Source organism: Sphaeramia orbicularis, unplaced genomic scaffold, assembly GCF_902148855.1.
Source record: "Sphaeramia orbicularis unplaced genomic scaffold, fSphaOr1.1, whole genome shotgun sequence".
In the NCBI taxonomy this organism is placed as follows: domain Eukaryota; kingdom Metazoa; phylum Chordata; class Actinopteri; order Kurtiformes; family Apogonidae; genus Sphaeramia; species Sphaeramia orbicularis.
The window spans coordinates 3,289-29,730 of NW_021941611.1; the positions used below are offsets into that span (position 1 = coordinate 3,289).

At 45.1% G+C, this 26,442-nt stretch overlaps 1 protein-coding gene across 1 annotated transcript; it reads left to right on the forward strand.

The window, feature by feature from the left end:
* Nucleotides 1-4,685: 4,685 nt before the first annotated feature.
* LOC115416461 (aldehyde dehydrogenase family 16 member A1-like) lies at nucleotides 4,686-26,245 on the forward strand (the record flags this gene model as incomplete). The annotated part of the gene is made up of 7 exons (XM_030130234.1): nucleotides 4,686-4,814; nucleotides 7,400-7,536; nucleotides 20,417-20,587; nucleotides 23,311-23,518; nucleotides 23,601-23,786; nucleotides 23,960-24,085; nucleotides 25,546-26,245. Coding segments are annotated over 7 exons (1,137 nt in total), but the record flags the coding sequence as incomplete, so codon positions are not given.
* Nucleotides 26,246-26,442: the final 197 nt, after the last annotated feature.

The following is a 26,442-nucleotide window of genomic DNA, read 5'->3' on the forward strand; positions in this document are numbered from 1 at the left end:
AGCTGGTTTATATATGTTTCTGTTTGCTTTAACTGCTGGTTAGCTGGTTTATATATGTTTCTGTTTGCTTTAACTGCTGGTTAGCTGGTTTATATATGGTCCTATCTGCTTTAACTGCTGGTTAGCTGGTTATATATGTTTCTATCTGCTTTAACTGCTGGTTAGCTGGTTTATATATGGTCCTATCTGCTTTAACTGCTGGTTAGCTGGTTATATATGTTTCTATCTGCTTTACCTGCTGGTTAGCTGGTTTATATATGTTTCTGTCTGCTTTAACTGCTGGTTAGCTGGTTTATATATGTTTCTGTCTGCTTTAACTGCTGGTTAGCTGGTTATATATGTTTCTATCTGCTTTAACTGCTGGTTTGCTGGTTTATATATGTTTCTGTCTGCTTTAACTGCTGGTTAGCTGGTTTATAATAGGTTCCTATCTGCTTTAACTGCTGGTTAGCTGGTTTATATATGTTTCTGTCTCCTTTAACTGCTGGTTAGCTGGTTTATATATGTTCCTATCTGCTTTAACTGCTGGTTAGCTGGTTTATATATGTTCCTATCTGCTTTAACTGCTGGTTAGCTGGTTATATATGTTTCTGTCTGCTTTAACTGCTGGTTAGCTGGTTATATATGTTTCTGTCTGCTTTAACTGCTGGTTAGTTGGTTATATATGTTTCTATCTGCTTTAACTGCTGGTTAGCTGGTTTATATATGTTCCTATCTGCTTTAACTGCTGGTTAGCTGGTTTATATTTGTTTCTATCTGCTTTAACTGCTGGTTAGCTGGTTTATATATGTTTCTGTCTGCTTTAACTGCTGGTTAGCTGGTTTATATATGTTTCTATCTGCTTACCTGCTGGTTAGCTGGTTTATATATGTTTCTGTCTGCTTACCTGCTGGTTAGCTGGTTTATATATGTTCCTATCTGCTTTAACTGCTGGTTAGCTGGTTTTATATATGTTTCTATCTGCTTTACCTGCTGGTTTGCTGGTTTATATATGTTTTCTATCTGCTTTACCTGCTGGCTAGCTGGTTTATATATGTTTCTATCTGCTTTACCTGCTAGTTTGCTGGTTTATATATGTTTCTATCTGCTTTACCTGCTGGTTTGCTGGTTTATATATGTTTCTATCTGCTTTAACTGCTCGTTGGCTGGTTTAATATAGTTTCTGTCTGCTTTAACTGCTGGTTAGCTGGTTTATATATGTTTCTATCTGCTTTAACTGCTCGTTGGCTGGTTTATATATGTTTCTGTCTGCTTTAACTGCTGGTTAGCTGGTTTATATATGTTTCTATCTGCTTTTACTGCTGGTTAGCTGGTTTATATATGTTTCTGTCAGCTTTAACTGCTGGTTAGCTGGTTTATATATTTATCTATCTGGTTTACTGCTGGTTAGCTGGTTATATATGTTTCTATCTGCTTTAAACTGCTGGTAGCTGGTTTATATATGTTTCTGTTTGCTTTAACTGCTGGTTAGCTGGTTTATATATGTTTCTATCTGCTTTAACTGCTGGTTAGCTGGTTTATATATGTTTCTGTCTGCTTTAACTGCTGGTTAGCTGGTTTATATATGTTTCTATCTGCTTGAACTGCTGGTTAGCTAGTTTATATATGTTTCTGTCTGCTTTAACTGCTGGTTAGCTGGTTTATATATTTATCTATCTGGTTTACTGCTGGTTAGCTGGTTTATATATGTTTCTATCTGCTTTAACTGCTGGTTAGCTGGTTTATATATGTTTCTGTTTGCTTTAACTGCTGGTTAGCTGGTTTATATATGTTTCTATCTGCTTTAAACTGCTGGTTAGCTGGTTTATATATGTTTCTGTCTGCTTTAACTGCTGGTTAGCTGGTTTATATATGTTCTATCTGCTTGAACTGCTGGTTAGCTGGTTATATATGTTTCTATCTGCTTTAACTAATGGTTAGCAGGTTATATATGTTTCTATCTGCTTTAACTGCTGGTTAGCTGGTTTATATATGGTCCTATCTTCTTTAACTGCTGGTTAGCTGGTTATATATGTTCTGTCTGCTTTACCTGCTGGTTAGCTGGTTTATATATGTTTCTGTCTGCTTTAACTGCTGGTTAGCTGGTTTATATATGTTTCTGTCTGCTTTAACTGCTGGTTAGCTGGTTTATATATGTTTCTGTCTGCTTTAACTGCTGGTTAGCTGGTTTATATATGTTCCTATCTGCTTTAACTGCTGGCTAACTGGTTTATATATGTTCCTATCTGCTTTAACTGCTGGTTAGCTGGTTTATATAGGTTTCTGTCTGCTTTAACTGCTGGTTAGCTGGTTTATATATGTTTATATCTGCTTTAACTGCTGGTTAGCTGGTTTATATATATTTCTATCAGCTTTAACTGCTGGTTAGCTGGTTTATATATGTTTCTATCTGCTTTAACTGCTGGTTAGCTGGTTATATATGTTTCTATCTGCTTAACTAATGGTTAGCAGGTATATATGTTTCTATCTGCTTTAACTGCTGGTTAGCTGGTTTATATATGGTCCTATCTTCTTTAACTGCTGGTTCGCTGGTTATATATGTTTCTATCTGCTTTACCTGCTGGTTAGCTGGTTTATATATGTTTCTGTCTGCTTTAACTGCTGGTTAGCTGGTTTATATATGTTTCTGTCTGCTTTAACTGCTGGTTAGCTGGTTTATATATGTTCCTATCTGCTTTAACTGCTGGCTAGCTGGTTTATATATGTTCCTATCTGCTTTAACTGCTGGTTAGCTGGTTCATATATGTTTCTGTCTGCTTTAACTGCTGGTTAGCTGGTTTATATATGTTTATATCTGCTTTAACTGCTGGTTAGCTGGTTTATATAGGTTTCTGTCTGCTTTAACTGCTGGTTAGCTGGTTTATATATGTTTATATCTGCTTTAACTGCTGGTTAGCTGGTTTATATATGTTTCTATCAGCTTTAACTGCTGGTTAGCTGGTTTATATATGTTTCTATCTGCTTTAACTGCTGGTTAGCTGGTTATATATGTTTCTATCTGCTTTAACTAATGGTTAGCAGGTTATATATGTTTCTATCTGCTTTAACTGCTGGTTAGCTGGTTTATATATGGTCCTATCTTCTTTAACTGCTGGTTCGCTGGTTATATATGTTTTCTATCTGCTTTACCTGCTGGTTAGCTGGTTTATATATGTTTCCGTCTGCTTTAACTGCTGGTTAGCTGGTTTATATATGTTTCTGTCTTCTTTAACTGCTGGTTAGCTGGTTTATATATGTTTCTATCTGCTTTAACTGCTGGTTAGCTGGTTTATATATGTTTCTTTCTGCTTTAACTGCTGGTTAGCTGGTTTATATATGTTTCTGTCTGCTTTAACTGCTGGTTAGCTGGTTTATATATGTTTCTGTCTGCTTTAACTGCTGGTTAGCTGGTTTATATATGTTCCTATCTGCTTTAACTGCTGGCTAGCTGGTTTATATATGTTCCTATCTGCTTTAACTGCTGGTTAGCTGGTTTATATATGTTTCTGTCTGCTTTAACTGCTGGTTAGCTGGTTTATATATGTTTATATCTGCTTTAACTGCTGGTTAGCTGGTTTATATATGTTTCTATCTGCTTTAACTGCTGGTTAGCTGGTTTATATATGTTTCTATCTGCTTTAACTGCTGGTTAGCTGGTTTATATATGTTTCTATCTGCTTTAACTGCTGGTTAGCTGGTTACCTCCGCCAAGGAGGTTATGTTTTTTCCAGGGTTTGTTTGTTTGTTAGTCTGTTTGTTTGTCTGTTTGTTTGTTTGTTTGTTTGTTTGTTTGTTTGTCTGTCCGTTAGTGTGCAACATAACTCAAAAAATTATGGACAGATTTGGATGAAATTTTCAGGGTTTGTTGGAAATGGGATAAGGAAGAAATGATTAAATTTTGGTGGTGATCGGGGGGGGGGGGGCCCACGGGGAGGGGGGGCACTGATCAGCCTTGGCGGAGGTCTGCGCTCTCCGAGTGCTTCTAGTTATATATGTTTCTATCTGGTTTATATATGTTTCTATCTGCTTTAACTTCTGGCTGCTTTGTGCATCTCCTCTCATGCTTTGCACATCTTCGCATTGTTTCACGTAAGTGACGTTGTGTATGGATTGCACCCCCCCCTCAACCTGCTATAGGGAATTTATACATTGTACGGTACATTGTGTCTCTGCTCAGTCCATGAGCCCCCCTAACCCGACCCCCAAATAAAGTGTCCAGGGTAACCCATATCCATGCCTCACTAATTTCTTTGAATAGGATGATGAGGAAGATAAAATACACGAAATAACTAAAACTAATACTAAAACTAAAACTAAACTAAACTAAAACTAAGCATTCAGAAAAAAACGATAACTAATAAAAACTAACAAACCTGCTCTAAAAACTAATTAAAACTAACTGAATAAGAGAAAAAAAAGTCAAAACTAATTAAAACTAAACTATAATTAAAAATCCAAAACTATTATAACCTTGACACACACACACACACACACACAGTTTGTGTTGTTTATATGTCCAGTTGTGAACCTCAGTTCCTCTTCAGTCTGATGGTTGTAAATGAACTCTCTTTTGTTGGTGTTGAATGGACATTAGTCATGTGTCCTTTATTGTGTCTGTACCTGCTCTGGTCAGTGTCCACTTCCTGTTCTGGTCAGTGTCCACTTCCTGTTCTGGTCTCCTTTTGTCTGTTACTCTTCACTAATATTTCTCCCCTCCCCCTTCTGTCAGTCTGTCTGTGGGCGTGGTCTGGGTCAACTCCCACTCTGTGTCTGACCCCTGTCTGCCGCTGTCCGGTCACAAAGACAGTGGAACCTGCACCGACGGAGGACAGCAGGTGGGTTTAACACTGACAGGTTTAACACCACAGGTGGGTTTAACACTGACAAACAACACTGACAGGTTTAACACTACAGGTGGGTTTAACACTGACAGGTTTAACACCACAGGTGGGTTTAACACTGACAAACAACACTGACAGGTTTAACACTACAGGTGGGTTTAACACTGACAAACAACACTGACAGGTTTAACACTACAGGTGGGTTTAACACTGACAAACAACACTGACAGGTTTAACACTACAGATGGATTTAACACTGACAAACAACACTGACAGGTTTAACACTACAGGTAGGTTTAACACTGACAAACAACACTGACAGGTTTAACACTACAGGTGGGTTTAACACTGACAACACTGACAGGTTTAACACTACAGGTAGGTTTAACACTGACAAACAACACTGACAGGTTTAACACTACAGATGGATTTAACACTGACAAACAACACTGACAGGTTTAACACTACAGATGGATTTAACACTGACAAACAACACTGACAGGTTTAACACTACAGGTGGGTTTAACACTGACAAACAACACTGACAGGTTTAACACTACAGGTGGGTTTAACACTGACAACACTGACAGGTTTAACACTACAGGTAGGTTTAACACTGACAAACAACACTGACAGGTTTAACACTACAGATGGATTTAACACTGACAAACAACACTGACAGGTTTAACACTACAGATGGATTTAACACTGACAAACAACACTGACAGGTATAACACTACAGGTAGGTTTAACACTGACAAACAACACTGACAGGTTTAACACTACAGTTGGGTTTAACACTGACAAACAACACTGACAGGTTTAACACTACAGGTGGGTTTAACACTGACAACACTGACAGGTTTAACACTACAGATGGATTTAACACTGACAGACAACACTGACAGGTTTAACACTACAGGTAGGTTTAACACTGACAAACAACACTGACAGGTTTAACACTACAGATGGATTTAACACTGACAAACAACACTGACAGGTTTAACACTACAGGTGGGTTTAACACTGACATGTTTAACACTGGTAAATGCAGAGTTATTTAATAGTTGTCTTAAAGGTCCCCTCTTCTTCAGGTTCTAAACCTGTGACTTTGGATTTTCTACCAGTTCATGACTGGTTTTATTTAATTTTCATATATTTTCAAACAGTTATTTTAGTTTCTAAAATGAAATTCAACTCACACACATTTTGACTGTTGGAAATCCTGAATCCAATCCACGTGTGTTTGATGTGATGGATGTTTTTTTTGGTTTTTTTTGGGAGTGTGAAGTTGGTTCCATAAACGGAACCAGTTCCAAGTTCCGTTTATGGATCCAGCTCCGTTTAAGGATCCAGGTCTGTTTATGGATCATGGAACTAGTTTGTTTTACAGAACTCAGAACCAAGCCGTGCTCCGCCCTCCAAGCCCCGCCTCCTGTGGGGATGGGACGGGCTCTACACCACAGTGAACCAGCAGACCAAACCGGTCCTGCACAGACCTCAGATCTAGTTCTGAATAATGTTCTCCTTCAGGTCCGACCCTTAAACTAACACACATGTGCACTCTTCTGCTGTTTATCTTTTCTTTAATGCTGGTGAATGTCATTTATGACTTCATTAACGTCAACTCTAACTCCCACATCACAGTGTCATGTCCTGCAGGAAGCCGTCCTACTGGCTTCTAGCTCCGCCACCAGTGAAGCTGCAGACCGGTACACTAAACTGCTGTGACCCGGTACACTAAGCTGCAGTACAGACCTCCAGCTCCAAGCTTTTCATCAGCTACATTTAACTGAACCAGACCTCACAAGTCCAGTTCTACACCGGTTCTGAATAAACTTTCTCAGATCTGTTTATTCAGAACCAGTTCTGTTTGAATCCCTTCTGAACACTAGTCCTACCAGTACATGCACAGAACTGGAGTCAAATGCAGTTTGTCATCTTTTCATGAAGCTTCCAGCCCGGCTTGGTTCACAGTTCTGTAAACGAAAACTGTTGTCAGAACTGGATCTGTGCCCCGGGTCACAGCGGAGTACTGCAACGGTCTGCAAGAAACAGAAGGCGGAGCTTAGAGCCTGGAGCCCAGCGTCCTACAGGACACGATACGGTGATGTGGGAGTTAGAGTTAACGTTAATGAAGTCATAAATGACATTCACCAGCATTAAAGAAAAGATAAACAGCAGAAGAGTGCACATGTGTTAGTTTAAGGGTCGGACCTGAAGGAGAACATTATTCAGAACTAGATCTGAGGTCTGTGCAGGACCGGTTTGGTCTGCTGGTTCACTGTGGTGTAGAGCCCCTCCCACCCCCACAGGAGGCGGGGCTTGAAGGGCGGAGCACGGCTTGGTTCTGAGTTCTGTAAATGAAACTAGTTCCATGATCCATAAACGGAACTGGATCCGAAAACTGAAAACAGAACTTGAAACTGGTTCCATTTATGTGTGTATCTGTGTTCGTGTCTTTCAGGGTCTGTACCTGTGCTCCTACGTTGACCTCTGACCTCTGTGTTTTTTTTTTGGTCAGGGTCTGTACCTGTGCTCGTACGCTGACCTCTGACCTCTGTGTTTATGTCACTCAGGGTCTGTACCAGTTCCTCAGGCCGTCCTCCTCCTCTTCCACTCCTCTTCCTCGCTCCGTTCCCGTCTCTATGGACTACACCACCTTTGGAGGCGGAGCTCCGTTACCCATCATTCCTGACCAATCAGATGTATCCAGGTGTCCTTTAAAACTCCTTCACTTATTATTGAATCAGCACTGAGTCTGTTTTATAGAACAGTTCTGTCAGACTCAGTTCAGTTCAGTTTGATCTGCAGTGGACCAGACCAGTCAGATAATAACAGTGAAAAAAGTTCAATTTTATTCTGATCAGGTTTACATTTATAAGTTTCCTTCAAAATCTGAAGAACATGAACAACTGGAATTGTCTGAAGAAAAACAAGTGCAATTTTAACAATATTCCATGGAAGTAAATCTGTGTCATCAGATTTTGAATTAGAAATGCTATTGAATTTCTAGCACTGAATTTTTTTGCACTGAAATTAAGTATCTGATTTTTTTTTGCACTAAAATTAAGTATCGTAATTTTTTGTCTCTGAATTCAACTATGTTAATAAATTTAGAATTAAAAAAATTCAGATGCAAAACATCCAGATCACACATCTGCACTGACCGTCTCCCTGCATCAGTGTCACATGACCAACCCAACGTAACTTGATTGGCTGGCTGTGGGTTCAACTTCAGATCGAATCCTTGCTTCTCCTCGGTGTCCCGGATGTGTGATTGTAATTTTTTGTGTCTGAATTTTTTGCATCTAAATTTTTTTATTCAAAATTTATGAACATACGAAAATTGAGAGACAAAAAAATCCATCCATCCATTATCCACCGCTTATCTGGGGCCGGGTCGCGGGGGTAACAGTCTAAGCAGGGATGCCCAGACTTCCCTCTCCTCAGACTCCTCCTCCAGTTCTTCCGGGGGGACCCCGAGGCGTTCCCAGGCCAGCCCACAGACATAGTCTCTCCAACGTGTCCTAGGTCTTCCTCGAGGTCTCCTCCCGGTGGGACATGCCCGGAACACCTCCCCAGGGAGGAGTGCAGGAGGATCTGAAACAGATGCCTGATCCACCTCAGCTGGTTCCTCTGGATGTGGAGGAGCAGCGGCTCTATTCCGAGCTCCTCCCTGGTGACAGAGCTCCTCCCCCTATCCCTAAGGGTGCGCCCAGCCACCCTGCGGAGGAAACTCATTTGGACCGCTTGTATCCGGGATCTGGTCCTTTTGGTCCTGACCCAAAGCTCATGACCATAGGTGAGGGTAGGAACGTAGACTGACGGTAAATCCAGAGCTTCTCCTCTCGGCTCAGCTCCTTCTTTACCACAACCGACCGGTACAGCGACTGCATCACTGCAGACGCTGCACCGATCCATCTGTCAATCTCACGCTCCATCCTTCCCTCACTGTGAACAAGACCCCGAGATACTTAAACTCCTCCACTTGGGGCAAAGACTCCCCACCGAACCGGAGAGGGCACACCACCTTTTTCCGGTCCAAAACCATGGCCTCGGATGTGGAGGTGCTGATCCTCATCCCGCTCGCTTCACACTCGGCTGCAAACCGCCCCAGGACATGCTGAAGGTCCAGGTTCGATGAGGCCAACAGGACAACATCATCTGCAAAAAGCAGAGATGAAATCCTGTGGTCCCCAAACCGGACCCCCTCTGGCCCCTGGCTGCGCCTAGAAATTCCGTCCATAAAAATTATGAACAGAACTGGTGACAAAGGGCAGCCCTGCCGGAGTCCAACATGCACCTGGAACAGGTCTGACTTACTGCCGGCAATGCGAACCAGGCTCCTGCTTCAGTCATACAAGGACCGGACTGCCCTTAACAGAGGGCCTCGGACCCCATACTCCCGAAGCACCCCCTACAGAATACCACGAGGGACATGGCCTAACACTTTCTCCAGATCCACAAAACACATGTGGACTTGTTGGGCGAACTCCCATGAACTCTCGAGCACCCGATGGAGAGCATAGAGCTGGTCCAGTGTTCCATGACCAGGATGAAAACCACATTGTTCCTCCTGGATCTGAGGTTCGACTATCAGTCAGATCCTCCTCACAAGTACCTGGAATAGACTTTCCCCGGGAGGCTGAGGAGTGGGATCCCCCTGTAGTTGGAGCACATCCTCCAGTCCCCCTTCTTAAAAAGGGGAACCACCACCCCGGTCTGCCAGTCCAGAGGTACTGTCCCTGACTGCCACAAGATGTTACAGAGACGTGTCAACCAAGACAGTCCTGCACATCCAGAGACTTAAGGTACTCAGAGTGAATCTCATCCACCCCCGGTGCCCTGCCACCGAGGAGCTGTCCAACCACCTCGGTGACTTCAGCTTGGGTGGTGGACGAGTCCACCTCTGAGACCTCAGCCTCTGCTTCTTCTATGGAAGACGTGACAGTGGGATTGAGGGGATCCTCGAAGTATTCCTTCCACCGTCCGACAACATCCCCAGTCGAGGTCAGCTCCTCCCACTTCCACTGTAAACAGTGTTGGTGGTGCACTGCTTTCCCCTCCTGAGGTGCCGGATGGTTTGCCAGAATTTCCTCGAGGCCGACCAATAGTCCTCCTCCATGGCCTCCCCAAACTCCACCCAGACCCGAGTTTTTGCCTCCACAACCGCTCGGGCTGCAGCACACTTGGCCTTCCGGTACCCATCAGCTGCCCTGGGAGTCCCACAGGCCAACAAGGCTCGATAAGACTCCTTCTTCAGCTTGACGGCATCCCTTACTTCCAGGGTCTACCACCGGGTTCAGGGATTGCCGTCACGACAGGCACCGGAGACCTTGCGACCACAGCTCCGAGCAGCCGCTTCGACAATGGAGGTGGAGAACATGGTCCACTCGGACTCAATGTCCCCAGCCTCCCCCAGGATCTGGGAGAAGCTCTGACAAAAAAAAAAAAAAAAAAAATCCAGATACTTCATTTCAGTGCAAAAAATCAGTACTAGAACTTCAATGGCTTTTAAAATTCAAAATTTGATGAGACAGTTTGACTTCCATAATATTCTGCCTCAGTTTATCAGTTTATCATTTACGTTTACGTTTGCGTTACAATCGAACAAAACATTTAGTAACAGGCAGAATATTGGTCCAACTGCTTTTACTTTTTTTCAGACATTTCTGTTTGTTCATATTTTTTCAGTTTATTCACATTTTTTTTAAAATTGTAGTTTGGTAATGGAAACATTTTCATGTAATTTTACATTTTTAGAAGTGTTTGACCCTGTGTCATGTTCTCCTGTGTCATGTGACCTTTTGTCATGTGACTTTTTGTCATATGACATTTTGTCATGTGGCCCTGTGTCATGTGCTCCTGTGTCATGTGCACCTGTGTCATGTGGCTCTGTGTCATGTGACTCTATGTCATGTGACCCTGTGTCATGTGGCTCCTGTGTCATGTGACCCTGTGTCATGTGACTGTCATGTGGCTCCTTTGTCATGTGACTCTGTGTCATGTGCTCCTGTGTCATGTGGCTCCTGTGTCATGTGACCCTGTGTCATGTGCTCCTTTGTCATGTGGCTCCTGTGTCATGTGACCCTGTGTCATGTGGCTCCTGTGTCATGTGACCCTGTGTCATGTGGCTCCTGTGTCATGTGCTCCTTTGTCATGTGACTGTGTGTCATGTGACTCTGTGTCATGTGCTCCTTTGTCATGTGGCTCCTTTGTCATGTGGCTCCTGTGTCATGTGGCTCCTGTGTCATGTGCTCCTCTGTCATGTGCTCCTGTGTCATGTGACTGTGTGTCATGTGACCCTGTGTCATGTGGCTCCTGTGTCATGTGACTGTGTGTCATGTGACCCTGTGTCATGTGCTCCTGTGTCATGTGACTGTGTGTCATGTGCTCCTGTGTCATGTGCTCCTGTGTCATGTGCTCCTTTGTCATGTGACTGTGTGTCATGTGGCTCCTGTGTCATGTGACCCTGTGTCATGTGGCTCCTGTGTCATGTGACTGTGTGTCATGTGACCCTGTGTCATGTGCTCCTTTGTCATGTGACTGTGTGTCATGTGACTCTGTGTCATGTGCTCCTTTGTCATGTGGCTCCTGTGTCATGTGGCTCTGTGTCATGTGGCTCCTGTGTCATGTGGCTCCTGTGTCATGTGCTCCTCTGTCATGTGACTCTGTGTCATGTGGCTCCTGTGTCATGTGACCCTGTGTCATGTGGCTCCTGTGTCATGTGCTCCTGTGTCATTTGCTCCTGTGTCATGTGACCCTGTGTCATGTGCTCCTGTGTCATGTGACTGTGTGTCATGTGACCCTGTGTCATATGGCTCCTGTGTCATGTGACTGTGTCATGTGACCCTGTGTCATGTGCTCCTTTGTCATGTGGCTCCTTTGTCATGTGGCTCCTGTGTCATGTGGCTCCTGTGTCATGTGACTGTGTGTCATGTGACCCTGTGTCATGTGCTCCTGTGTCATGTGACTGTGTGTCATGTGCTCCTGTGTCATGTGCTCCTGTGTCATGTGCTCCTTTGTCATGTGACTGTGTGTCATGTGACTCTGTGTCATGTGCTCCTTTGTCATGTGGCTCCTGTGTCATGTGGCTCTGTGTCATGTGGCTCCTGTGTCATGTGGCTCCTGTGTCATGTGCTCCTCTGTCATGTGACTCTGTGTCATGTGGCTCCTGTGTCATGTGACCCTGTGTCATGTGGCTCCTGTGTCATGTGCTCCTGTGTCATTTGCTCCTGTGTCATGTGACCCTGTGTCATGTGCTCCTGTGTCATGTGACTGTGTGTCATGTGACCCTGTGTCATATGGCTCCTGTGTCATGTGACTGTGTCATGTGACCCTGTGTCATGTGACCCTGTGTCATGTGACTCTGTGTCATGTGACCCTGTGTCATGTGACCCTGTGTCATGTACTCCTGTGTCATGTGCTCCTGTGTCATGTGACTGTGTGTCATGTGACCCTGTGTCATGTGGCTCCTGTGTCATGTGACTGTGTGTCATGTGCTCCTGTGTCATGTGACTGTGTGTCATGTGCTCCTGTGTCATGTGCTCCTGTGTCATGTGACTGTGTGTCATGTGCTCCTGTGTCATGTGACTCTGTGTCATGTGCTCTTGTGTCATGTGACTCTGTGTCATGTGACCCTGTGTCATGTGATCCTGTGTCATGTGACTCTGTGTCATGTGACCCTGTGTCATGTGGCTCCTGTGTCATGTGACTGTGTGTCATGTGCTCCTGTGTCATGTACTCCTGTGTCATGTGCTCCTGTGTCATGTGACTGTGTGTCATGTGCTCCTGTGTCATGTGGCTCCTGTGTCATGTACTCCTGTGTCATGTGCTCCTGTGTCATGTGACTGTGTGTCATGTGCTCCTGTGTCATGTGCTCCTGTGTCATGTGACTCTGTGTCATGTGACCCTGTGTCATGTGATCCTGTGTCATGTGACCCTGTGTCATGTGACGCTGTGTCACGTGGCTCCTGTGTCATGTGACTGTGTGTCATGTGCTCCTGTGTCATGTGACCCTGTGTCATGTACTCCTGTGTCATGTGCTCCTGTGTCATGTGACTGTGTGTCATGTGACCCTGTGTCATGTGACCCTGTGTCATGTACTCCTGTGTCATGTGCTCCTGTGTCATGTGACCCTGTGTCATGTACTCCTGTGTCATGTGACCCTGTGTCATGTGACCCTGTGTCATGTGGCTCCTGTGTCATGTGACTGTGTGTCATGTGACCCTGTGTCATTTGACCCTGTGTCATGTGACTCTGTGTCATGTGCTCCTGTGTCATGTGACTGTGTGTCATGTGCTCCTGTGTCATGTGGCTCCTGTGTCATGTGACCCTGTGTCATATGACCCTGTGTCATGTGACCCTGTGTCATGTGACCCTGTGTCATGTGGCTCCTGTGTCATGTGACTGTGTGTCATGTGACCCTGTGTCATGTACTCCTGTGTCATGTGCTCCTGTGTCATGTGACTGTGTGTCATGTGCTCCTGTGTCATGTGACCCTGTGTCATGTGACCCTGTGTCCTTTGACTCTGTGTCATGTGACCCTGTGTCATGTGACCGTGTGTCATGTGGCTCCTGTGTCATGTGACCCTGTGTCATGTACTCCTGTGTCATGTGCTCCTGTGTCATGTGACTGTGTGTCATGTGCTCCTGTGTCATGTGACTGTGTGTCATGTGCTCCTGTGTCATGTGACCCTGTGTCATGTGACCCTGTGTCATGTGACCGTGTGTCATGTGGCTCCTGTGTCATGTGACCCTGTGTCATGTGCTCCTGTGTCATGTGACCCTGTGTCATGTGCTCCTTTGTCATGTGACTGTGTGTCATGTGACTCTGTGTCATGTGCTCCTGTGTCATGTTACTGTGTGTCATGTGACCCTGTGTCATGTACTCCTGTGTCATGTGCTCCTGTGTCATGTGACTGTGTGTCATGTGACCCTGTGTCATGTGGCTCCTGTGTCATGTGACTGTGTGTCATGTGCTCCTGTGTCATGTGACTGTGTGTCATGTGCTCCTGTGTCATGTGACTCTGTGTCATGTGACCCTGTGTCATGTGATCCTGTGTCATGTGACTCTGTGTCATGTGACCCTGTGTCATGTGGCTCCTGTGTCATGTGACTGTGTGTCATGTGCTCCTGTGTCATGTGACCCTGTGTCATGTACTCCTGTGTCATGTGCTCCTGTGTCATGTGACTGTGTGTCATGTGACCCTGTGTCATGTGGCTCCTGTGTCATGTGACTGTGTGTCATGTGCTCCTGTGTCATGTGACTGTGTGTCATGTGCTCCTGTGTCATGAGACTCTGTGTCATGTGACCCTGTGTCATGTGACCCTGTGTCATGTGACTCTGTGTCATGTGACTGTGTGTCATGTGACCCTGTGTCATGTGACTCTGTGTCATGTGGCTCCTCTGTCATGTGCTCCTGTGTCATGTGACTGTGTGTCATGTGACTGTGTGTCATGTGACCCTGTGTCATGTACTCCTGTGTCATGTGCTCCTGTGTCATGTGACTGTGTGTCATGTGACCCTGTGTCATGTGACCCTGTGTCATGTACTCCTGTGTCATGTGCTCCTGTGTCATGTGACCCTGTGTCATGTACTCCTGTGTCATGTGCTCCTGTGTCATGTGACCCTGTGTCATGTGACCCTGTGTCATGTGGCTCCTGTGTCATGTGACTGTGTGTCATGTGACCCTGTGTCATTTGACCCTGTGTCATGTGACTCTGTGTCATGTGCTCCTGTGTCATGTGACTGTGTGTCATGTGCTCCTGTGTCATGTGGCTCCTGTGTCATGTGACTGTGTGTCATGTGACCCTGTGTCATGTACTCCTGTGTCATGTGCTCCTGTGTCATGTGACTGTGTGTCATGTGCTCCTGTGTCATGTGACCCTGTGTCATGTGACCCTGTGTCATGTGACCCTGTGTGCTTTGACTCTGTGTCATGTGACCCTGTGTCATGTGGCTCCTGTGGCATGTGACCCTGTGTCATGTACTCCTGTGTCATGTGCTCCTGTGTCATGTGACTGTGTGTCATGTGCTCCTGTGTCATGTGACTGTGTGTCATGTGCTCCTGTGTCATGTGACCCTGTGTCATGTGCTCCTGTGTCATGTGACTGTGTGTCATGTGACCCTGTGTCATGTGGCTCCTGTGTCATGTGACTGTGTGTCATGTGCTCCTGTGTCATGTGACCCTGTGTCATGTGACTCTGTGTCATGTGACCCTGTGTCATGTGACCCTGTGTCATGTGACTCTGTGTCATGTGGCTCCTCTGTCATGTGCTCCTGTGTCATGTGACTGTGTGTCATGTGACTGTGTGTCATGTGACCCTGTGTCATGTACTCCTGTGTCATGTGACCCTGTGTCATGTGACCCTGTGTCATGTGCTCCTGTGTCATGTGACTGTGTGTCATGTGACCCTGTGTCATTTGACCCTGTGTCATGTGACTCTGTGTCATGTGCTCCTGTGTCATGTGACTGTGTGTCATGTGCTCCTGTGTCATGTGGCTCCTGTGTCATGTGACCCTGTGTCATATGACTCTGTGTCATGTGACTGTGTGTCATGTGACCCTGTGTCATGTGACCCTGTGTCATGTGACTCTGTGTCATGTGACCCTGTGTCATGTGGCTCCTGTGTCATGTGACTGTGTGTCATGTGACCCTGTGTCATATGACTCTGTGTCATGTGACTGTGTGTCATGTGACCCTGTGTCATGTGACCCTGTGTCATGTGACTCTGTGTCATGTGACCCTGTGTCATGTACTCCTGTGTCATGTGCTCCTGTGTCATGTGACTGTGTGTTATGTGACCCTGTGTCATGTGGCTCCTGTGTCATGTGACTGTGTGTCATGTGCTCCTGTGTCATGTGACTGTGTGTCATGTGCTCCTGTGTCATGTGCTCCTGTGTCATGTGACCCTGTGTCATGTACTCCTGTGTCATGTGACCCTGTGTCATGTGACCCTGTGTCATGTGGCTCCTGTGTCATGTGACTGTGTGTCATGTGACCCTATGTCATTTGACCCTGTGTCATGTGACTCTGTGTCATGTGCTCCTGTGTCATGTGACTGTGTGTCATGTGCTCCTGTGTCATGTGGCTCCTGTGTCATGTGACCCTGTGTCATATGACCCTGTGTCATGTGACCCTGTGTCATGTGACCCTGTGTCATGTGGCTCCTGTGTCATGTGACTGTGTGTCATGTGACCCTGTGTCATGTACTCCTGTGTCATGTGCTCCTGTGTCATGTAACTGTGTGTCATGTGCTCCTGTGTCATGTGACCCTGTGTCATGTGACCCTGTGTCATGTGCTCCTGTGTCATGTGACCCTGTGTCATGTACTCCTGTGTCATGTACTCCTGTGTCATGTGCTCCTGTGTCATGTGACTGTGTGTCATGTGACCCTGTGTCATGTACTCCTGTGTCATGTGCTCCTGTGTCATGTGACTGTGTGTCATGTGACTGTGTGTCATGTGACCCTGTGTCATGTGACCCTGTGTCATGTGACTCTGTGTCATGTGGCTCCTGTGTCATGTGCTCCTGTGTCATGTGACTCTGTGTCATGTGACCCTGTGTCATGTGACCCTGTGTCATGTGACTCTGTGTCATGTGACCCTGTGTCATGTGGCTCCTGTGTCATGTGACTGTGTGTCATGTGCTCCTGTGTCATGTGACCCTGTGTCATGTACTCCTGTGTCATGTGACCCTGTGTCATGTGACCCTGTGTCATGTACTCCTGTGTCATGTGCTCCTGTGTCATGTGCTCCTGTGTCATATGCTCCTGTGTCATGTGACCCTGTGTCATGTACTCCTGTGTCATGTGCTCCTGTGTCATGTGACCCTGTGTCATGTGACCCTGTGTCATGTGGCTCCTGTGTCATGTGACCGTGTGTCATTTGACCCTGTGTCATGTGACTCTGTGTCATGTGCTCCTGTGTCATGTGACTGTGTGTCATGTGCTCCTGTGTCATGTGGCTCCTGTGTCATGTGACCCTATGTCATATGACTCTGTGTCATGTGACCGTGTGTCATGTGACCCTGTGTCATGTGGCTCCTCTGTCATGTGACTGTGTCATGTGACCCTGTGTCATGTGACCCTGTGTCATGTGGCTCCTGTGTCATGTGACTGTGTGTCATGTGACCCTGTGTCATGTACTCCTGTGTCATGTGCTCCTGTGTCATGTGACTGTGTGTCATGTGCTCCTGTGTCATGTGCTCCTGTGTCATGTGACCCTGTGTCATGTGACCCTGTGTCATGTGACCCTGTGTCCTTTGACTCTGTGTCATGTGACCCTGTGTCATGTGACTGTGTGTCATGTGGCTCCTGTGTCATGTGCTCCTGTGTCATGTGACTGTGTGTCATGTGCTCCTGTGTCATGTGACTGTGTGTCCTGTGCTCCTGTGTCATGTGACCCTGTGTCATGTGACCCTGTGTCATGTGACCGTGTGTCATGTGGCTCCTGTGTCATGTGACCCTGTGTCATGTGCTCCTGTGTCATGTGCTCCTGTGTCATGTGACTGTTTGTCATGTGACCCTGTGTCATGTGGCTCCTGTGTCATGTGACTGTGTGTCATTTGCTCCTGTGTCATGTGACTGTGTGTCATGTGCTCCTGTGTCATGTGACTCTGTGTCATGTGACCCTGTGTCATGTGACCCTGTGTCATGTGACTCTGTGTCATGTGACCCTGTGTCAAGTGACCCTGTGTCATGTGGCTCCTGTGTCATGTGACTGTGTGTCATGTGGCTCCTGTGTCATGTGACCCTGTGTCATGTACTCCTGTGTCATGTGCTCCTGTGTCATGTGACCCTGTGTCATGTGACCCTGTGTCATGTGCTCCTGTGTCATGTGACTGTGTGTCATGTGACCCTGTGTCATTTGACCCTGTGTCATGTGACTCTGTGTCATGTGCTCCTGTGTCATGTGACTGTGTGTCATGTGCTCCTGTGTCATGTGGCTCCTGTGTCATGTGACCCTGTGTCATATGACTCTGTGTCATGTGACTGTGTGTCATGTGACCCTGTGTCATGTGACCCTGTGTCATGTGACTCTGTGTCATGTGACCCTGTGTCATGTGGCTCCTGTGTCATGTGACTGTGTGTCATGTGACCCTGTGTCATGTACTCCTGTGTCATGTGCTCCTGTGTCATGTGCTCCTGTGTCATGTGACCCTGTGTCATGTACTCCTGTGTCATGTGCTCCTGTGTCATGTGACCCTTTGTCATGTGACCCTGTGTCATGTGGCTCCTGTGTCATGTGACTATGTGTCATGTGACCCTGTGTCATTTGACCCTGTGTCATGTGACTCTGTGTCATGTGCTCCTGTGTCATGTGACTGTGTGTCATGTGCTCCTGTGTCATGTGGCTCCTGTGTCATGTGACCCTGTGTCATATGACTCTGTGTCATGTGACCGTGTGTCATGTGACCCTGTGTCATGTGGCTCCTGTGTCATGTGACTGTGTCATGTGACCCTGTGTCATGTGACCCTGTGTCATGTGACCCTGTGTCATGTGGCTCCTGTGTCATGTGACTGTGTGTCATGTGACCCTGTGTCATGTACTCCTGTGTCATGTGCTCCTGTGTCATGTGACTGTGTGTCATGTGCTCCTGTGTCATGTGCTCCTGTGTCATGTGACCCTGTGTCATGTGACCCTGTGTCATGTGACCCTGTGTCCTTTGACTCTGTGTCATGTGACCCTGTGTCATGTGACTGTGTGTCATGTGGCTCCTGTGTCATGTGCTCCTGTGTCATGTGACTGTGTGTCATGTGCTCCTGTGTCATGTGACTGTGTGTCATGTGCTCCTTTGTCATGTGACCCTGTGTCATGTGACCCTGTGTCATGTGACCGTGTGTCATGTGGCTCCTGTTTCATGTGACCCTGTGTCATGTGCTCCTGTGTCATGTGCTCCTGTTTCATGTGACTGTTTGTCATGTGACCCTGTGTCATGTGGCTCCTGTGTCATGTGACTGTGTGTCATGTGCTCCTGTGTCATGTGACTGTGTGTCATGTGCTCCTGTGTCATGTGACTGTGTGTCATGTGACCCTGTGTCATGTGACCCTGTGTCATGTGACTCTGTGTCATGTGACCCTGTGTCATTTGACCCTGTGTCATGTGGCTCCTGTGTCATGTGACTGTGTGTCATGTGCTCCTGTGTCATGTGCTCCTGTGTCATGTGACTGTGTGTCATGTGACCCTGTGTCATGTGACCCTGTGTCATGTGACTCTGTGTCATGTGCTCCTGTGTCATGTGCTCCTGTGTCATGTGACTGTGTGTCATGTGCTCCTGTGTCATGTGGCTCCTGTGTCATGTGACCCTGTGTCATGTACTCCTGTGTCATGTGCTCCTGTGTCATGTGACCCTGTGTCATGTGACCCTGTGTCATGTGCTCCTGTGTCATGTGACTGTGTGTCATGTGACCCTGTGTCATTTGACCCTGTGTCATGTGACTCTGTGTCATGTGCTCCTGTGTCATGTGACTGTGTGTCATGTGCTCCTGTGTCATGTGGCTCCTGTGTCATGTGACCCTGTGTCATATGACTCTGTGTCATGTGACTGTGTGTCATGTGACCCTGTGTCATGTGACCCTGTGTCATGTGACTCTGTGTCATGTGACCCTGTGTCATGTGGCTCCTGTGTCATGTGACTGTGTGTCATGTGACCCTGTGTCATGTGACCCTGTGTCATGTGACCCTGTGTCATGTGGCTCCTGTGTCATGTGCTCCTGTGTCACTTGACTGTGTGTCATGTGACCCTGTGTCATGTGACCCTGTGTCATGTGACTCTGTGTCATGTGACCCTGTGTCATGTGGCTCCTGTGTCATGTGACTGTGTGTCATGTGACCCTGTGTCATGTACTCCTGTGTCATGTGCTCCTGTGTCATGTGACTGTGTGTCATGTGGCTCCTGTGTCATGTGACTCTGTGTCATGTGACCCTGTGTCATGTGACCCTGTGTCATGTACTCCTGTGTCATGTGCTCCTGTGTCATGTGACTGTGTGTCATGTGACCCTGTGTCATGTGGCTCCTGTGTCATGTGACTGTGTGTCATGTGCTCCTGTGTCATGTGACTGTGTGTCATGTGCTCCTGTGTCATGTGACTCTGTGTCATGTGACCCTGTGTCATGTGGCTCCTGTGTCATGTGACTGTGTGTCATGTGCTCCTGTGTCATGTGACCCTGTGTCATGTACTCCTGTGTCATGTGCTCCTGTGTCATGTGACTGTGTGTCATGTGACCCTGTGTCATGTACTCCTGTGTCATGTGCTCCTGTGTCATGTGACTGTGTGTCATGTGACCCTGTGTCATGTGCTCCTGTGTCATGTGACTGTGTGTCATGTGACCCTGTGTCATGTGACTGTGTGTCATGTGACCGTGTGTCATGTGACCGTGTGTCATGTGACCCTGTGTCATGTGACTGTGTGTCATGTGACCCTGTGTCATGTGACTGTGTGTCATGTGCTCCTGTGTCATGTGACCGTGTGTCATGTGACCCTGTGTCATGTGCTCCTGTGTCATGTGACCGTGTGTCATGTGACCCTGTGTCATGTGCTCCTGTGTCATGTGACTGTGTGTCATGTGACCCCTCCTTTTCCTCAGTTCTCCTCAGTCCTTCCTCCAGTTTGTCGGAGGAAAAGCCTGTAAGTCGGAGTCTGGCTGCAGTGTGGCGGTGCGTCCTCCAGGTGGCGGCGGCGTGTTGGCGTACTGTCCAGACGGAGGCCGTAAAGACGTCCGCAACGCTGTGGAGGCAGCGCTCAAAGTCCAGCCTGGGTGAGGGTTCGAATCCCACAAATACTGACAACAACACTGCAACAACAACACAGAGAGAGAGAGAGATTCATTTGTTACTAGTTTCCTTAACGGACCTGTCCAGCCCAGAAACTGTTCATTAAGCTTCTGTGTTCGTTAAACCGTCGTTAGCTCACTAATTGTGTTTAAAGTGTGCGCTAAGGTTGTGTTCATTAGTGAACCCAGAAACCAGTCCAGGTGTGTGTGTGTGTGTGCGCTCCAGTCCAGGTGTGTGTGTGTGTGTGTGTGTGTGTGTGTGTGTGTTCCTGTTGAACCTGTGCTCTTCAGCTTCAGTTCCATATTAAATCTGTCCCAGTGCAGTGTGACCTCCATAAAGGACCTGAACCTGTGTTTCCACCAGTCAAAGTCCAACCTGACTGAGATAACAGAGCTGATAACATATTTACAGAGTCAAACAAAGAACCACATGGACAGTTTCAGAACATTAACCGAAACTAACCAAATGACCCAAACTAGAATGGAACAAACATTTTCATTATCTGAAATAAATAAAAACTAGAATTAAAAGAAAAAAACCATAACTAACTGAAACTGTATTGTGTGTTTACTAAACTAACTAAAACAGATAAAAATTCTGGCTCAAATTCCCTTGGTTTTGGTCTTTGTCAATGTCAGATTGATGTTAAATGGATTTCTTTGTCTCTCTCAGTTTTCTGTGCTGTCTCCATACGACACTTTTTGCTCCGTCACTTGTGTTCACTTGTGGTTTCCAGTCGTCTTCTGGTCCCCACTCTACCTGGAAACATGGAGACTAAAGTTGTCCTGTCTGGGATTGATTTGAATGCCACGACAGAGAAGAAGAGAAAAGACGACTAAACTAAAACTAAGCATTTAGAAAATATCAAAAACTAATAAAAACTATCAAACCTGCTCTAAAAACTAATTAAAATTAACTGAATTAGAGAAAAAAAGTCAAAACTAAATATAACTACACTAGAGTAAAAAATCCAAAACTTACCCAAAAATTACTCAAAAAACACCTAAAAATCACCCAAAAACCACAAAAAGCACCAAAAGACACCTAAAAATCACCCAAAAATTAACAAAAAACGCCTAAAAATTACTTTTAAAAATCACCAAAAAAACCTACGCATTTAGAAAAAATGAAAACTAATAGAAACTATCAAACCTGCTCTAAAAATGAATTAAAATGGATTGAATTAGAGAAAAAAAGTTAAAACTAAATATAACTACACTAGAATCAAAAATGCAAAACTTACCCAAAAATTACTCAAAAAACACCTAAAAATCACCCAAAAATCACAAAAAAACACCCTAAAAATCACCCAAAAACCACAAAAAAACACCCAAAAAACACCTAAAAATCACCCAAAAACCACAAAAAAACACCCAAAAAACACCTAAAAATCACCCCAAAAAACTTACCTAAAAATTACTTCTAAAAATCCCCCCAAAAACCCCTACGCATTTAGAAAACAAGGAAAACTAATAAAAACTATCAAACCTGCTCTAAAAACAAATTAAAACTAATGTGAATTAGAGAAAAAAAAGTTAAAACTAAATAAAACTAAACTAAAATGAAAAATCCAAAACTATTAGAACGTTGCTGTGGTCATTAGTTTAACAAAGTAAATCTGTCTCATCAGATTTAGAATTATAAAAGCCACTGAATTTGTAGCAATGAATTTTTTTGCACTGGAATTAAGTATCGGAATTTTTTGTCTCTGAATTCAACTACGTTCATAAATTTAGACTTAAAAAAAATAATGGCATTGTGCCCGTGGTGCCATACTACCCTCCTGTGGTGCAACAGCAGCATTGCATCCAAATGCCCTCCCGTGTCCCGTGCTGCAACATCGATGGGACAGACACGGGGCAGAGCCGAAATGTACATTATATAGTAGGATTCAGATACAAAAAATTCAGGTGCAAAAAATTCAGATGCAAAAAATTCAAAAGCAAAAAATTCAGATTCAAAAAAATTCACGGGCCAAAAATTCAGGTGCAAAAAATTCAAAAGCAAAAAATTCAGATTCAAAAAAATTCACAGGCAAAAAATTCAGGTGTAAAAAATTCAAAAGCAAAAAATTCAGATGCAAAAAAGTCAAATCACACATCTGCACTGACCGTATTCCTGCTTCGGTGTCACATGACCAACCTAACATAACTCGATTGGCTGGCTGTCGGTTCGACTTCAGATAGAATCGATTATTTATCCTTGGTTTCCCAGATGTGTTACTGGAATGTTGTGGTTTGGAATTTTTTGCATCTGAATTTTTTAAATTCTAAATTTATGAACATAGTTGAATTCAGAGACAAAAATTCACATACTTAATTTCAATGCAAAAAAAAAAAAAAATTCCGATACTTAATTTCAGTGCAAAAAAATTCACATACTTAATTTCAGTGCAAAAAAAAGAAAAAAAAGTTCTGATACATAATTTTAGTGCAAAAAAAAAAGATACTTAATTTCAGTGCAGAAAAATTCACATACTTAATTTCAGTGCAAAAAAACATCAGTGCTAGAAGTTCCGTTGCATTTTTAATTCTAAATCTGATGAGACAGATTTCCTTCCATACAGATGGAACCTTCAGTCCGTTTAATGTCTGAAACAGATCAGTTCTAGAACTCTGTCGACCAGTGGAATTAACACAAACACTGAGAGGATGAGGATCTTGGCTTGTTCATGATCTTTGTTTTTTCCGTTCTCCACGTCCTGTAGTTGGATGAAGAAGAGTCCTTCTGCACGTGCTCAGACGCTCTACGCACTGGCCAAGGGCCTGGAGTCAAAGAGGCGGGACTTAGCCGTGTCCATCAACTCCCAGACCGGTGTTTCAATGGAGGAGGCGGAGAAGGAGGTGGAGCTAAGCGTGTCCAGGCTGAACGAGTGGGCAGCGTTCTGCCACCAGGTCCAAGGGGGAGGAGCTCTGGTGAGTGAGGAGGCCGTCCAAAACCCCACCCCTGTTTGAAGTTTTGTCTGATGTGTCGTCCTCATGTCCCTCTGTCCATTAGCCCCTCCCACAGTCCGGCTCTGCTCTGTCCCTCCCTGAACCTCTGGGCGTCATTGGGATGCTCCTCCCTGACAGGAAGCCCCTCCTCTCTACGCTCACCGTCCTTGGGGCCGCCGTCGCCACCGGCAACGCTGTCGTCATGGTGCCCAGTCAGAGTTACCCCCTGCCCATACTCACATTCATTCAGGTATGTGTGGACACCAGGGACGGGGCTCCACCCACTGAAGCCCCCTACCCATTCTTCTTCTCCTTCTTCTTCTTCTCCTTCTTCTTCTTCTCCTTCTTCTTCTTCTTCTTCTTCTTCTTCTTCTTCTTCTTCTTCTTCTTCTTCTTCTTCTTCTCCTTCTTCTTCTTCTTCAGGTCCTCCAGTCTTCAGACCTTCCTGCAGGTTTGGTGAACATCATAACTGGAAATAAAGATCAGCTGACAGCTGCTCTGGCCAATCACAGCGTCATCAAGGCCATCTGGTACTGGGGCAGTGCACAGGTGAACACACACACAGATACATATATATATATATATATATATATATACATATATATATACACATATATATATATATACATATATATATATACACATATATATATATATATATATATATATATATATATCGGTGCTGGGCAGCGATTAAAATTTTTTATCGCAATTAATTGTGTGGATTGCTACGATTAATCACATAGTTATGGGGGGGTGTTGCCGGCATCAACAGCGTGTATTTCCTTTCTGTGATATTTCAGACTGAAGTACTCTGGTGATAAAAACAATTGCACATGTCAGTGCTTCTTCTCCCCCCCACCATCTGAAGACATTTCAAATGAAAATGTCCATGGAACAGACCGCTACTGTTACACATGTTTATGTCCACACAGGTTTATTTACAGCTGGGAGTGATTGACAGGAGTCTTAGTCCCACTAATCAGTACTAATACTAATAAGAACAATAATATGTGATGTTCAGTTGTTCAAAGTAAACAAAGGGGGCCCTCTAGTGGTCAAAGGGGGTCCTCTAGTGGTCAAAGGGGGCCCTCTAGTGGTCAAAGAGGACCCTCAAGTGGTCAAAGGGGGTCCTCTAGTGGTCAAAGGGGGCCCTCTAGTGGTCAAAGGGGACCCTCAAGTGGTCAAAGGGGGTCCTCTAGTGGTCAAAGGGGGCCCTCTAGTGGTCAAAGCGGGCCCTCTAGTGGTCAAAGCGGGCCCTCTAGTGGTGGGAATAAGTGTCACTAACCTATGTTTTGTCCTTGCGGTGTTCCCGTAGTCAGTTCGGACATAAGAAGGAACTAACAGACACGTTTCTTTCACTCTGTTTGTATGGACAGGTGAACGTTTGCCTGTGAGTATTTTCTGTTCAGTTGTTGTCAGAATGAATAGTATCAAATATCTCTGATGTGAACCTTTGTTTCTGGATAAAAAGACGTTGTAAATCTTAAATTAATCTGTAAATGCTAATCGTTAGCGTGTCTATGGATTTTCCCATTCAAGTTAGCATCAAGCTAGTGGTCTTTTTCCCATTCATTTAAATGTATAATGCCATGTAAATGTACTAAGGCAGTGAACAGAACTCAGACAGATTCAGTTTGTATGTGTCAGTTTTACAGTGAGTCTACAGGAACAGATTTGGACACAAGTTTTGGGCGTCCGTCTTTTCTTGTTAAACCTGTTGTCTATCTGCAGCTAATCGCTACACGCACACAAGCAGAAGAATAGGAGTTAGAAGAAAATGATGTTAACGGGAGAGAAAAAAAAATGTCCAAGTTATTAAATGAATGCGTTAATGCGGTAATAACGTGTTAACTTGACCAGCCCTAATATATATATATATACACACACACACACACACACACACACACACATACATACTGTATAACACTTGTATTGTGGTGTTTGTTGGACGATAACACACTGACTGTGTCCTGTGTCTCTTGTCCTGTACTCTGGTCCTGGTCCAGGGCTGCCAGTATCTGCAGCACACGTGCACCAGTCCCCTGAAGACCCTGAGCCTGTTCTGCCAAAAGGAGACCGAGGGTCCAGAAGGAGGTCTGGACTGGACCAGGTCTGAGCCCACATTCATGGAGGAACTGTGGAGGAAGGCCGTCCAGTGGAAGAGTGTGTGGATTCCAACAGCATAAGAGGAGGACCAGGACAGGCCAGGACCATGAAGGACCAAGACCACGAAAGACCAAGACCAGGAAGGACCAAGACCACGAAAGACCAAGACCAGGACAGACCAAGACCAGAAAAGACCAAGACCATGAAAGAGAAAGACCATGATGGGCCGTCTATTGGAAGAGTGGAAGACCAGGACAGACCAAGACCATGAAGGACCAAGACCAGGAAAGACCAAGACGAGGAAAGAGGAAGACCATACCCACATGGACCCCAGTCTGTGGACTCGTCGAATCCAGGTGTTTGTGTTCGCACTAAACAATAAGGACTAATGTCAGAATACAGGTGAATATTATGGGATAGATCTGAGTGCATTGGTTGGTTTGGTTCAGTTCTTCTGTTTGTTTCTAAAGTGACTCTCAGATGGTTTGGACTGAATTTACTTCTACGTTCATTTTCTTTGTTTCTCTGATTTTACATGTGCTTCCTCTAAATTTCTAAAATATCTTTCGTTTGTCTTTGATGATCACCCAAAAATTACCCCAAAAACCACCCGAAAATTACCCGCAAACCACCCAAAAATTACCCAAAAACCACTTATTAATCATCCGAAAACCATCTAAAAACAAAACAAAAACCCAAACATCATCCAAAAACCACCCAGTTTTTTTTTCTAATTGTCCCTGTTCTTCCTGTAAATGTCTGTAATATTCTTTCTGTTCTTCCTGTAAATGTCTGTA